The sequence below is a fragment of the Syngnathus scovelli genome, chromosome 16, assembly GCF_024217435.2.
Source record: "Syngnathus scovelli strain Florida chromosome 16, RoL_Ssco_1.2, whole genome shotgun sequence".
NCBI lineage: Eukaryota > Metazoa > Chordata > Actinopteri > Syngnathiformes > Syngnathidae > Syngnathus > Syngnathus scovelli.
Genome location: NC_090862.1, coordinates 858,257 through 872,407, shown reverse-complemented (window position 1 = coordinate 872,407; position 14,151 = coordinate 858,257). Strand labels below are relative to the sequence as shown.

General features: G+C 49.2%; 1 protein-coding gene across 1 annotated transcript; it reads left to right on the top strand.

Annotated features, from left to right (window-relative positions):
- The first annotated feature begins 806 nt into the window (after positions 1-806).
- Positions 807-13,517, top strand: lasp1 (LIM and SH3 protein 1). The gene is made up of 7 exons (XM_049744152.2): positions 807-1,163; positions 5,693-5,787; positions 8,326-8,410; positions 9,766-9,873; positions 11,286-11,379; positions 11,466-11,563; positions 11,679-13,517. The coding sequence occupies exons 1-7, from the start codon at positions 1,095-1,097 to the stop codon at positions 11,850-11,852; spliced, it is 723 nt and encodes a 240-aa protein (XP_049600109.1). The 5' UTR covers positions 807-1,094; the 3' UTR covers positions 11,853-13,517.
- Positions 13,518-14,151: the final 634 nt, after the last annotated feature.

Here is a 14,151-nt window from a genome sequence, read left to right as displayed (position 1 = left end):
GCACAATAAACTTCCAAACCACACGCTAAAATAATTCATGTGATGCAGAAAGTCTTCTTCTGTAGCTTGCTATGATTTGCCAATTTGAGCAATGACGTATCCGGACCCGAGGCTGGGGGTTACCCGTCCATGTGCCTAATCGCTCGGGCATTGATACATCAGCAATGCTTCTTTCTAGGTCTCCTCATGTCCTCAGCACTGCAAACCTTTGTGCCGGTACACCATATGAAGTAAATGACGGAATGTGTTTGTTTTTTGTTTTTTTAACACCTCCTCTAATGTGTATCAAGCATACCAGATCGTGTTTTAGAACAGCCTAGAATAGTAAATTACAAAAAGTTTAAAAAAAACTTGTAAAGTCCTAAAAAGTCTTCAATTCAATTTCAATACACTATTAAAAGACAGTAGGGTAGGGGGCGGGGCTTCGCAACGCAAACGTGGCAGATGCCAGTGCAGCCAGCAGATGTCAGTGTAACCACGCGTTGTTTTGACATTCGCCGGACGCTTTAAGTGAACGTGGCAAAGGCAGATGTGCACAAATGTGATTCCTTTTTTTTTTTTGCACTCGAGTCCTGCAATTCGATTTTCCCCAGGACGCCAACGCAACATGAGTATTCGGTTTGGTTGACGTAACGCACCACCCGAGACACAGGTTATCTAAAAACAACAAGAATTAGTCAAAGTCGTCAAAGTGCGTCGTGATGTGACGTACCGTGCTTGATTTATGATGATATTGGACGATTATTTTTAATTGGAGGAGAGCCTCCCACGCTTGTGGAAACAGGAGCGCGCGCGCGCGCGTCGGGCCGGGAGGGGCGTCGGCGACGCGCTTTCCGCGTCGGCTCGGCTCGGCTCGGCTGCTGCCTCTAGTTCCCAGTGTGGACTACTGACAGCCAGCTGTGCGGCTACACGACGACGACAATAACAGCTGCGGACCCACCGCCTTCGAACATTTAACGCTCCACTCCTCCGGTGCGCGTTTGGGAGGCGATCTAAAGCTCAAGAGAGAGAAGAGAGGAAAAAGAAGAGCGAAAAGGGCTCGTTTCGTCGTTGGTTCCTGTGCTAGCTTAGCTGAAGACGAGCATTCCTCCGACATGAATCCGCTGTGTAGCAGATGTAATCTCGTCGTCTACCCCACGGAAAAAATCAATTGTCTGGACAAGGTAAGACCACCACAATCTTTTTTCATCGTCACTACAATAACTCATATTCAATAGCCCTACTTATTCAGGCTCTTTTTTTAGCTTGAAACGGAGACACCTTGCGTTTTTTTTTTTTTTTTTTTTTTTTAGCAGGAGGAGGAGGGGGGATGAATGAATCGAGTCGGAAGAACCCAGAAAGGGACACGCGCGCGCTCGCGCACACGCATACACACACGCGCAAGTATGGCTAGCATGGCCAGCTAACAGCGATCAATCGTAAACACACGGCCTCCGTTTTGAATAGGGAATTTCAAAAGTGCTGCTCGGCATAGTAATGGGGGAAAGCGCACACGAGCGCGAGCGAGTCTGGCTGGGGCCTGCACCTATCGAAAACGTGACGTCACCGCCATAAACCCCAATTTGTTCCCTCACTTCCAGTTTGACGTCATTTTCTTCACGATCGAACAGTTACAATGTGGTCGTTTCCTGTCAGGGGTTTCCCTCGTGCCATCGGCTGCTCTTTTGCTTTTCAATATGGGACGTGTCGCACTCAGTCCCCTTGTTAATCCCGCAGATTAGTTTGCTGAGATTTGCTTTCAATCCCGTCCAGGTTTAATCTCACACTCGGGTGGCAAAATCTCATCAATTGTGGATCCGAGTGGAATATCAGCGGGAGAAAACAAACACCGTGGGATAATGCGTGAGGGAGGAGATTGTCATTTTGTAGAAGGGTGCATGTCCCTTTTTGAAAGTCATCCTTAAACCATCTTTACGGTGTGTGAGGCAATCCACCGACGAGTATTGATTCATTTGTTGAACGTATAAATAAAAAGATACCAATTTAAAAAAAAAGATCAACATGTTCAAAGGAAGTAGGAAGTCGATTTTTTTCCCCCCTTGAGTCCTACCTACCCTTTACAAAATGATGATTTGTGTTAATTAAAAGCATTACATGGCTTTAAAGGCTCACTTCCTGTTTTGTGCCGTTTAATTTAAAGTATAACAATTCAGACGTTTCCTGTCAATGGCCATGCCTTTTGGTGTTCAACCTGGAATTTGTCACGCCCCCTCTCCTTAATCCCACAGACAGACAGACAGACAGACAGACAGACAGAGAGAGAGAGGGATGATTCACTTGTTGAGATTTGCCTTCAGTCCCAAGGAGGAGACTGAATCGAGTGGTCAGGTGGCAGTTCTGGCCAATTATGAAGCATCAGCACGAGGGACAACAAATCTCCTGGGCGAGTGTGTGATTTTACATATTGGAATAGAGTCTTTTGTTTTTCTCCAAGGGTGTTGTCCACAACTTGTGGCCCCACGCAAGCCAGAGCACGCACGACGCACGCACGCACGCACGCACGCATGCTGCAACTCCAGATGTGGGTGTGGTTTGCCTCTTGCAAGGGAGCTGGAGGCCAAGTGGCCCATTTGTCTAATGGACATGCTGTTGAAAATCAATCCCACCCTTTCTCCCAATGGCCACGTCTTTGTTGATGGACATCTGCCCTATCTCCATGAGCTAGCTATTCTTTTCACATCCAGCGCATAGTGTACTTGTACGGCGTCTGCCTGTGCCTTATTGGAAGTTTTGGCACTCAGGCTTTGTGCAAATGCATGGGATGCGGATGTTTTGTCTGCGTTCCCCTCCCTACAATTAGAGTTGCGCTGGTTGGAATCTGGCCAGAGGTGGAGCACAGATGGGAGGAACGCGCTGTGTCAAAATGCCGCGCGGGCTCTCGTCATTTGTCAGCTCAGGCTGACTCTCCTGCTGCTGCTGCTGCTGCTGCTGCTGCTGTCTTGCTATTTGTGGCCACCTTCAAAAAAAGAAATAAAAAGAAGCTTTACCTGCCAAGCTCCTTGCTCGCCTCTACGGCGCTCCAGTCCCCACAATGGCTTGCTTGTGTGGCAGCTGCATTCCGGTCTAGCCCGAGCAGAAGGAAGGAAAGGAGCGCTGCCAAAAGACAGCAACGCTTCCTTTCCTTGGTAGTCTTAGCGACGGCGACGACGTATGTCCCAGCAGGGCTTTTTTGCAACAGACTACCCACGAGAAAGGTTACGTTTCCGGGTCTGTGCCATTTATAGAAAACGGTGAGATGAGCAACGGTTTGAACCCGTTTCGATTTTCCAGACGCTCAATGAAGCCTCGGCAGATTTAGCAGCGGCAGCAGGCAGTCACTACTTCCTCATCGGAACCAGGAAGCAGGTCGGGTGCTCTGCAGCAGCTGCTGCAGCAGCAGCAGCAGCAGTCAGTCACCTGAGCGTGAGGCGACTTCCTCATCGGAACCAGGAAGCAGTGCTACGCTTTCATAGGTCCCTGTGTGTGTGTGTGCGTGCACTTTGGAAATAGAACATTCATCTCCCTTCCAAGTCTGGCTTGCTCTATTCGATGACCAAACTGCGTGAGTGTCCTTAAATGTGTGCTCAGGGGCTCGCTAAGCAGATGTGTGATCTTAGCGAACATTCTAAATAGGTTTTAAATGGGAGCATTTCAAAAGTTCTTAAAAAGTCTTGAATCTTGACTTCCTTGCAAACAGTCCGGCCGGGCACGGTGGCACGTTAGAATCATCGGCTAAAGGACAAGAATGGAGTCCCTCAAGGTTGGAGCTTTGTTACCACAGCAGTGCTAGCAGCTTCACTGTCCACTATTTGGGCGATTTGCGTGAGCCTGACTGAGCATCAATGTATATATAGATATCTAACCTACATAGTGTGTGTTCATACACGCATGTACGCCGCACACGCATGTGCCCTTGAGCCGCGAAGACGACGCACCGAGACGGTAGTGCTTTTTTCTAAGGGCTGTTTCTGGCGCTCCATCTCAGCAGTGTCCTCATTTTTCCATCTCGCTGCCCGGTCATGGAAGACGGCGCTATCCCAACCATTTGATGCTCTAGCAGACTGCGCTTTCAAGAGGAAATGACGGGGGTCCGTCCGTCCGTCCGCCCGCCCGCACATCTTTTGCTTCCGCTTGTTTGAACGCAAACACAATGGAGGGAGTGCGCGCACGCGTGCCATGTGCCTGCCTGCCTGCCGTTGGTCATTATGCTTGATCGCGCGTGGAGAACAATATAAGGTTAAGGCCATTCCTCACAAAGCTGACATTTTTACGCACGCCTGTGTGTGGCCGGCAACTGATGCTGCCAAAGAATTTGAGCCTATTTCAAAATAATGCCAGATCATTTTAGCCCATTTTCAAATGATGTATTGGATTGGGGCAGCTAGATCCCCCCCCCCCCCCTAAAAAAAACAAAAAAGTCAATCAATCGAGTGACGGCAGCAACTAAATGGAAGTCATTAAGGCAACTTCTTTCTGGGCGTAGGCGCATTTCAAGTTCAGGCTGCGCTTGAGCGACAATAATGTGCCACTTGTGTGGCAAGAGGAAGTAAAGAAGTGTGCATGGCGTGACACGGGCGGGCAGGTGGAACGTGGATCGGCAGGTTTTTGCAAATGGTTAACGCGCAAGCGAGCGAGCGAGTGAGTGAGCGAGCGAGTGAGTGAGCGAGCGAGCGAGCGCTCTAGCGCTCTTTGTTTTTGCCAAGATCCAAAGTACGAGCTGACAGGATGGCTTTCCATTGGAGTTGTGTTGAAAGCGCAAGCGCTACAATGGTCGCTCGCAACATTGGGGCTGTCACCAACAAATGCAAACTCACTCTGGCCATCCAATGGCTGCCACACTGCTGTCTGTTCCTTCTCTCCTTGGTACTCTTCCTTCCTTCCTTCCTTCCTTCCTTCCTTCCTTCCTTCCTTCCTTCCTTCCTTCCTTCCTTCCTTCCTTCCTTCCTTCCTTCCTTCCTTCCTTCCTTCCTTCCTTCCTTCCAGGCAGTTGCTGCCTTCCTGGACTCGCACCCACCCTCCCTCCCTCCCTCCCTCCCTCCCTCCCTCTTGCTCTTTGGCCTTGCGTTTCCTCCCTCGTCTTGGCATTTGTGTGTGTGTGTGTGCGTGTGTGTGTGTGTGTGTGTGTGTGTGTGTGTGTGTGTCGTGTCAGCCGTGGCTGTCAGAACCCCCCTCACCTCAGTCCAAAGTGCCAGAGGAGGAAAGGAAAAGGGTGGAGAGAGGTTGACTTGGGAGGGACACAATAGTTCCTTTTCTCCAAAGTTTGTCTTTTGCTTCTCTAACAATAGCGTTAGAGCCTGAAAGTCCATTTCTTTTTTTTGTTTTGCTCCGAAAACTTGACCGTGAGTGGCTTTCAGGAAGGAGAAGTCAGTTGTCTTTTCATCTCTTGGTTGAGATGTGTGCGCTAACAAAACGCCCTGCCCTCCCTACCTCAACTGCCATTTTGAGAGGAATTTGTAGGGCAGCGCAACTGTGGTGGAAGATTTTAATTAGCAGCGACCTGGCAGATTCTGCTGCTAATGGGAGCGGTCTGAGCGTCAACTTTCCAAGGGTATTTCTGTGTTTTCCAGCGGCTTGCCCTGCCCTTCCCTGCCCTGCCCTGCCCTGCCCTGCCAGGCTCTAAAAAGCCGCCACCGTGCAATTGGCCTGCAAATACTTTGCCATTTTCTTTGTCTCCATAACTAACGTGTTGACATGTTTTGTTTGTCTCCCACAGTACTGGCATTCGCGATGTTTCCGCTGCGAGACCTGCAATATGTCTCTAAACATGAAGAACTACAAAGGCTTTGCCAAGAGACCGTACTGCTCTGCGTAAGTCTTTCAATGCGTTTGTGCTTGTCCTGACCTGACGTGACATGACGTGACGTGGAGGCCCTTCTTTCTCTTTCCCCTCCTCCCTTGTTTATCTGGGAGGGAGTGCGCCATGGCTCGCTCGCTCTCTTGCTGACAGAAAAAGTCCTGTGATATGTGGTGTGGGAAAGCGCCTCCCTCCTCGCTGGTAGGGGGGGGGGTCAACAAAGGAAATTCCTAAAGTTCCTCTCAAGTGACACAGGAGGACACGGCGCTAACTAGCTTGTTCACTCATGCCGCAACACACAAAATGTGGAATCTGCGGAATCTCCCCTCTCAGAATGATGTTGTTCTTTCATTCGGCAACCGTTGCGCCGCCAAGCCATGGCGTTATCATACGGAGATTTATTTTTAATTTTTTTGGGGGATCGATTGATTGATATCTCTTTATTTTGAGCCAGGGCTTGAATTGAACAACGCCCTTATTTCCTTTTTCAGTCGGAGAATATGCGAGGACTTTCATTTTTGGCGGCCAATATGTGAGCCAGACAATAAATGTGCGCTTGTCAGGGAGGCTTTAGATTGCGGAAACATTCAGCTTGAATATCCGCGCGCTTGCGGCTCTGCGCTACATCAATTATGAGATTCAAGTAAATCTCTCTTTTTGTTCATGGTTGATGCAAAGAAAGACATTGGAGTGCTTGTGTAGCGGCGTCGGGGCGAGCGCCATTTTAACCAAAAGAAATGATGTCAACTGAAACGGTGAGCCCGAGTTTCATCTCAATTGAGTGCTGCACTTGTTGCCTCATGAATTCACTTTCCAGGCTGCGTGAAAATGGAACGGAAGATAACAAACAAAAGATGATTTGTTAGTCGGCCGTCTGCCCTGGCAAAAATCGGGAGTAGGGGAGGGGGTACAACGTCGGCGTGCGTCTATGCTCACCTCCTCGCACGGCCAAACTTGTAACGGAGCGCCACGCGTTTGGACTGCCACAGATGTTGCGAGCAGAGACGCCGTTCATTCGTGCACATTGGCGGCACAGCGCAATGCTATTCCATGTGCACCGTCCGTCCGTCCGTCCATCCATCCATCCATCCATCCATCCATCCATCCATCCATCCATCCATCCATCCATCCATCCATCCATCCATCCATCCATCCATCCATCCATCCATCCATCCATCCATCCAATCATGCTATTATCAAACTCTGTGAAGGCTCATCCAGTAGCACCGATTTGAGCGCGGCCGGCCATTTTTGGAATTCTTTTCTCTGGCTTCTCCTTTTCGTTTTTTGCTGGGCCCCTTTCGCTGGTGGCGTCTGCAGGAGCCAGACTCTTCACGGTGTGTTTATTTGGCCTCTTCCCGTTTGTTTAAAAGAGTCCACTTGAGCGTCTTGCCGCCCAAGAAACATTTCTATTGCTTAAGTGTGCTCCATTCAAATTGGATATGCTGTGTAGTTTTGACGAGTTGATTTCAGAATGTACGCGCGCCAATTCTTTCCCGGGGAGTTTTCTTCCGATGACAGGCTGCCGTCCGTCTCCTTCAAATGTTCCCCTTTGCTATTTGCAGGCCTTCCCCTCCGTTGAACGCCGCCGTGTTTCCCGCTCCGAGTATGTGGACGTCGCCACTCTCCGACAGAGCATGTGTGCGTGCCCACGTGTGCCTAGTATAGCTACAACACACACATGTAGCCATTAAGCCCCCTGCTGGGCAAAGCGTCCTTCCTTTTTGCGCTTGCCATTTATGCATGTGCCTCCTACTCAAATGTGTGAGTCATTTTTACGTGACACAGTCTGACTGACGGATGCGTGTTTTTGGGACTAACCCGCACTGTAACGTACGCTTGGTTGCGGGAGGGAGGGAGGGAGGGAGGGAGTGCACGCACGCACGCACGCACGCACGCACGCGCACACACGCTTTTTCAAAAGCCAATGACGATGCTCACTCAATTTCACAGCTCTGGCTGTAAATGAATGGCAGCAGGATTACAGGGGAATTAATTTTGAATGTGTTGTCAAAGAAAGTGTAAAGAAGCGGCTTAAATGGGCTACTCGTGGTCATTGAGACCATCTATTCAAGGTGGCCCAAAACCCGAGCGAGGCATTGTGGGAGTTGTAGTTATTTCAATTTGCCGTACGTCCACAGGATTGCAATTTTTTGGGGACTGCCGTTTCTTCTCTACTCTGGGGTAGAAATGAAGCTTTTAAAACCTGGGAACGTTTTCATCAAGTCTCGTCACATGCCGTTGGTCTTCCTGCTACATCCGTCCTCGTCAATGTGCCTGTGTCTGCGTTCTGTGATTTTGGATTTGATTTTTTTTGCCCCCCTCTTCCACACACCTGCTTAGGAACTTTGAGGCTCCTGTTACCACACGCACGCACGCACACACACACGCACACTCACTTCCTCTCTCGCTCTGGCTACCCGGGCTCCCCCGACGGCAGATGGTGTGCCTGCGGTCTTTGGGGGCTCCTAGCTCAACTTCTGGACGACTGTGAATAAGAAATGCCTGTCAGTTTTGCCGGTGTTGATTGGTGCTCGGCGTGTGTTTTGCAGACACTACCCCAAGGCAAACTTCACCTGCGTGGCTGACACTCCAGAGAACATCCGCCTCAAACAGCAGAGCAAGATGCAGAGCCAGGTGAGCAAGCTCAATTCCAGATGTGGAGTTCACGCGATCGCACATAGGCAGTGCAAGTAAGTATACGTACTATGTTGTTGGCAAAGTTCCACAAAAATGAAAAGCGCAGCAACGTCGGGCGTGCTGAAGGCCGCTCCAGCCTGCCTGGCTCGCTCGCTCGCTCGCTCGCTCGCTTGGTGTTTTAGTGGCCAGCAATCATATTTACACATTGGATGTATGCTGCTTTGAACGGGGCAACTCATCTTTCCTGTTGCCGCGAAATATCCATTTTAAGCAGGCCATGTGTTGCCATAAAAAATGACTCCAAAGAGACTCGAAATGACCCAGCAAACTCTTGCTCCTCCCACTTTTGGTTTCCTGTTGGATATATCAAATTGAGATGTCTTTGTCACACAGTGCAGATTACACTACATGTTGGGGGGTTGGATTATTGGGGTGAGAGCGGAATGAATAGCCGACGGGCTGAGTGACAGATGGTGTTTTTATTCATGCATGCTCATCCTCAACAAGCGGACAGGACAGGACAGGACAGGACAGTGACAATTTGCCCGTTTAGGGTCCAAGCCCTGACCTTGCAAGCCAGTTTGTTTGGGGACGTTCACGTGCCATGGCAACCCTATTGCTATGGAAGCTCGCTGTCACACCTCATTACAAGACTTTGCCAGGGGGAGGGAGAAAGGAAGAACACAGAGTGAATTGTGGAGAGCGAGAGAAAAAGAGGAAGAAAGACGACAGGCAGGCAGGCAGGCAGACCATTGGAGTTGGCTGCTAGGAAAGGAGGAGCCTGTCTTTAAGAGGCTAACATCCCCAGAATGAAAACCAAAGATCTCTCCGCGGTGGGGATTCATACATATGCAGTGAAATAGGAAGGAAGGAAGGAAGGAAGGAAGGAAGGAAGGAAGGAAGGAAGGAAGGAAGGAAGGAAGGAAGGAAGGAAGGAAGGAAGGAAGGAAGGAAGGAAAGCAGGCGAACAAAAAGGAGGCGGGGAAGGAAAGCAGCCATGTGATTGGAAGAGCCAGAGAGACCAACAAAAAAAAGTTCATCTTTGCTTGATTTGACACTTGCATGCATCAGGCCTCAAGTGTCCTTACTGGGAGAGAAAGCCCCCCACCACATGCCATCTCCTGGTGCCCATATATGGTTGCCACCTTTGGAGTTGGGATTCTTCTGCTCATTTATCCCACCAGAAAGCCAGTGCATTCAAATAAAAGAAATGTGCATCTTTGAAAAAGAATGTAGGTCAGCGGCCATGAATAATGTTGGATTTGCTGACGTACGCACGCACGCACGCACTTTAGCTCACTTATGTAGATGTGATGTTTGCTATGTGGTAATGTGGTTTTTTTTCTGCTTAGGTTCTCTACAAGGAGGATTTTGAAAAGAATAAAGGGAAAGCCTTCACCGTGGTCACAGACACGCCAGAGCTGCAGAGACTCAAGAAATCACAGGACCAAATCAGCAACGTAAGTGTCAATCTTGCAAGACTGGCTTTTGCGTCTTGCTCATCATCATCATCATCATCATCATCTCCTTTTTGCCTTTCTATCTGATAAAGCCAAGCGACACATTGGGTGAAGAGAACAAGTGCCCCACTCGAGAGTCGTCGAAACTATTCGTAAAGGAAATTGGAAACAATTTTACGGGTCGGGCATCCGTGATTTACAATTTTTTGCTATTTGCGTCTGGGCTTGGTCACTAACGACTGTGAATGGTATGCTTTCGCTGCAGTACAGAGCTTTTTTTGCTCAGTGTCCCGCATCAAGAGCCATTAATTAGCCTCGAAATAAGAGCAGTGAAGTAGAAAGACGCACGCACCCACGCACACGCCGCTTGGTCTCGTGTTCTGCCACTGACTATTCCCACGGGAATGGCACACAGCGCACGTGACGACGCAGTCGGAAATGGAAGCTGATGGTAAAAGGTGCATTACAGAAGGGGGCGAGCTTAGATTGAGGCGCCGGCCGCATCTGCTTGCAATCACTCCCGTCCCGTGGAATGCCGTCCTGTGTCCCGCATCTTCCATTCGCCACCATTGAGGAGCGCGGGCATGGCCACTTCCTGTAAATCAGACTGCTCCTCAAAAGGGGAATGAGCCGTCGCATCGCATCACAGCACAGCACAGCAGCAGCAGCAGCATATTGCACTTGAGAGCATTGTTTTGTCCGTCACTCGGCCTGCTGCAAATGGACTCGTCGTCGCCGCCGCCGCTAAACACAGTGGGCCCCTTTGATAGCGCCTGCGAGCCGAGCCGAGCCATAAATCTTGACCCGGCCGGGAGTACAGCGAGTCAGTCTGTTGACAGGCCTCTATTCATGAAGGGCAAGGCGTCGTCATTTTTTTTTTTTTTTTTTTTTTTCTTCTTCTTCCCCCCTCCTTCCTCCGTCGCCTTCACCTGCTTGTGTCGGCGGCGGTTGCTAGGCGATAGCGCTCGCCGGGTTTCCTGCCGGCCAAGATGTCACATCCTGTCTGTCAGCTTGTGGAGGTCGGAGGTGTTATTGCACTCAGCGACATCCCCGCCCACACCCATCACGGCTGCAGGCGTGTTGCAACTGGGAGACCCCTGGTGGTTAGAATGTCAACTGCGTTGTGTCTGTGCCATAGTGAACACAGTGCATTTAACGTCCCCTTTTTTTTTTTTTCTTCTTCTTCACAAGTACTGGTACTTTACAATGATTTCAAGTAAAAAGTGGTCCTCCTTACAAATACTATAGTGACTATTTTATGAAAAACTCCTTAAGTACCCGGTGAGTCTTTTTTTATTTATTTTTTATCGAAACACAAATGTCACCTGAACGAGTGTATGAAATAGTTATAAAGTAAGGGAAGGCAGCTGTAAGAGAGAAGTCAACTCAGCAAATTGTTTTCTCCCCAATAGATCAAGTACCACGAGGAGTTTGAGAAGAGCAAGGGTTCACATGTCCATGAGGAGAGCAAGACTCCGCATCCACAGCCTAGCAGCCCTGCCCCAGGTAGTCAGTCCTACTGCAAAAGCACTTGCAATTGGTTCCAATGGCAACCACCGCTGACGGCCATCTTGTGGTGTTTTTGCGTTCAGCCGCTTACCAGCCCGTGGCCGCCCCTCCGAACTACCACTACGATCCTACTCCTGAGCCTGTGCGCCCGGCAGCTGCCGCACCGCCTTCCAGCGCTGGGGTACGTTACGTCACCCTTGGCTCGGCCCCAAACAAGCACCCGTTTTATTTCAGACGAGCGCAGTGTGGCCCCAATCTTGTTGAAACGTCAAAGGGCGGGCTGTGTGGGTCCACAGAAGCGGTACCGGGCGGTGTACGACTACGCCGCCGCCGACGAGGACGAGGTCTCCTTCATTGACGGCGACGTGATCGTGGACGTGCAGCAGATCGACGAAGGCTGGATGTACGGCCGGGTGGAGCGCACCAATCAGCAAGGGATGCTGCCCGCCAACTACGTGGAGGCCATCTGAGAGAGAGAGGGAGAGAAAGAAGAGGTAGAGAAAAGGGAGGGAAATGAGAAAAAAGGAAGAAAAAAAAAAAAGACCAGTGCCATTTCATCTTTAACGCCGCTTCTCTTGATTTGCCCCCCCCCCACCCCCACCCGCCTCTCCGCTTTCTCACTGTTCAGCTCGCTAACCTCAAGCCTTCGTCTGTCTTAAATATTTCTTGTCTGTCTGTGCTGATGTTTGGATGTCACTCATCCTCCTCCGCCATCTACGTCTCTTCCACCTATAGCACTTAACATTCCCTTCCCCTCCGGTGCAAATATTTGGAAAATCCCTCATTGTGCGCTCGCCAATGTTTCTCTGTGTACGTGTGTACATTTTCCTTTCCATGACTGGAAGAAAATTTCATCTCAGTTGCGTCTCCATTCCTTTGCTCTTTGAAGCCTGGGATCAGCAGCCAGCTGTCCATCCTAACAGAGTGTTTTACTCTTAATATATTTATAGACCCAATGTGATGCGCTGCATTGTGGGTAATGTTGTTCGACTGGAATCCGGAGCTCCTGCCGCTCTCGTCGTCATTTTGTTTGTTTGTTTGTTTGTTTTTTGTTTTAGTGTCGGGCAGACACAAGAGGGATCAGGGATAAGTTGGGGAACGTTTGCATGTGGGCGCATGCCTGACTTCTCTCCCCTTTTGCCCCAACATTTGCGTACACAGCACAACTCTGTATTCTGACACTTTTAAACCTTTTATTCCACCGCTTCAACAACATTCCAATCTTTTTTTTTCTCTGTTAGATGTGAATGAATGTCTTATCTATCCTCTCCTATCTTGTGCTCCTTTTTCCTTTGTTCGCCTTTTTTCTTCTTTTTTTTTTTATCGTAAAATGCTTATTTTGAACAGGACCAATTGTCATGTGTACGAAATCAATAAACCAGCAACGCAATTGATGAAGGTGGAGGAGTTTATATCAAATGCAAACAACAGCAAAAAAAAGAGGTAGTGGGAGTCGGATGAGGAAGCAGTGGTGGAGCGAGCGAGCGGAACGCGTACGCCTGCTATCAGTTGTCTCGTACGCCTGCTATCAGTTGTGTGGCCGAAAACGGCGCCATTGGTTGGGGGCCGGCCGGCCGCGCTTTTCTGCCGTTGCTCTCTCGAACGCGTACGCCTGCTATCAGTTGTGTGGCCGAAAACGGCGCCATTGGTTGGGGGCCGGCCGGCCGCGCTTTTCTGCCGTTGCTCTCTCGACGTAGCTAGTGGCCATTTCTACAATTGGGTATCGTACTAGGCGTGGTCAGTCTTTACTCGCAATTTATTTGATGGTTTGTTTTTGGGCCCTGTTCCGCTCTATCTCGTCCAAGTTATCCCGTCCTCGCCTCTACCGAGCCTTCTCCATCTGTGCTTCTGACCCGTCATTCCATGCTTCTCATCATCGCCGCCGCTTATATGTACACGTCATAATAGGAATCTTGTAATCCCGCAGGTGGAAGCTTGCATACCAGTTTTGTGCATCTCCATCTTGTTTTTTTTAATGTCATTTTTTAAGGAATAAAGATAGCATATGCATATTGACACGTTTTAAAAAAAGTACAAGACATTGTCAGATGTTAGGACCAGATATCATCTCGTGTCACAGCACTTCAAACTGTACTTAATGATTCTGCAGATTCAATAAAAGTCATTTTTCTCAAGACTCTGGTTGGCTGACTTGCCTCTGTCCGAAGTTCATGATGCGCTGTGGCGACCCCTACTGGGCTAAGCAGGAAAGTAAAGCGTTTTCTTCTTGAGGGAAATATCTTTATCGCCACCTGGCGCACTTACCCTGCAACGACACCATAGCCGTGTGTTCCTCTTTATTCGTCATTCAATAAGTATTAAATGCGCAATGACACATTGCGGTGATGAGAAACCCCCATAAACACATTCATCAAAACGGATTCAAGACCTTTTAAAATAAGCCTCAGACGCTTTGCTCCGATTTTGGTCTGCCAGGTGTCGACCGTAAAAGGCTAACTACATTTCAAACAAACTAAACATAATATACGTACACATGCACAATATGAAAATGTACTAAACAAACAAGTCGATAGTGGTAGATTGGAAATATTGTCCCAAGTCATCTTATTTGGGTGCTTAACATAACAGCCTTACAAAAATGCGGAGCATAAAGTGTTTGCCCATTTCCGAAGTCTTCCGATTGTAGCCGAAGGCAAACACCGGCTCCCGCCCAGTTCGCTTCGCTTCTCGCTGACCGATTTGTCGTCATCGCAATCATGGTGGACATTATGGTGTTGATGTTCTTTGCAATTATGGGCCTCGTTTTTC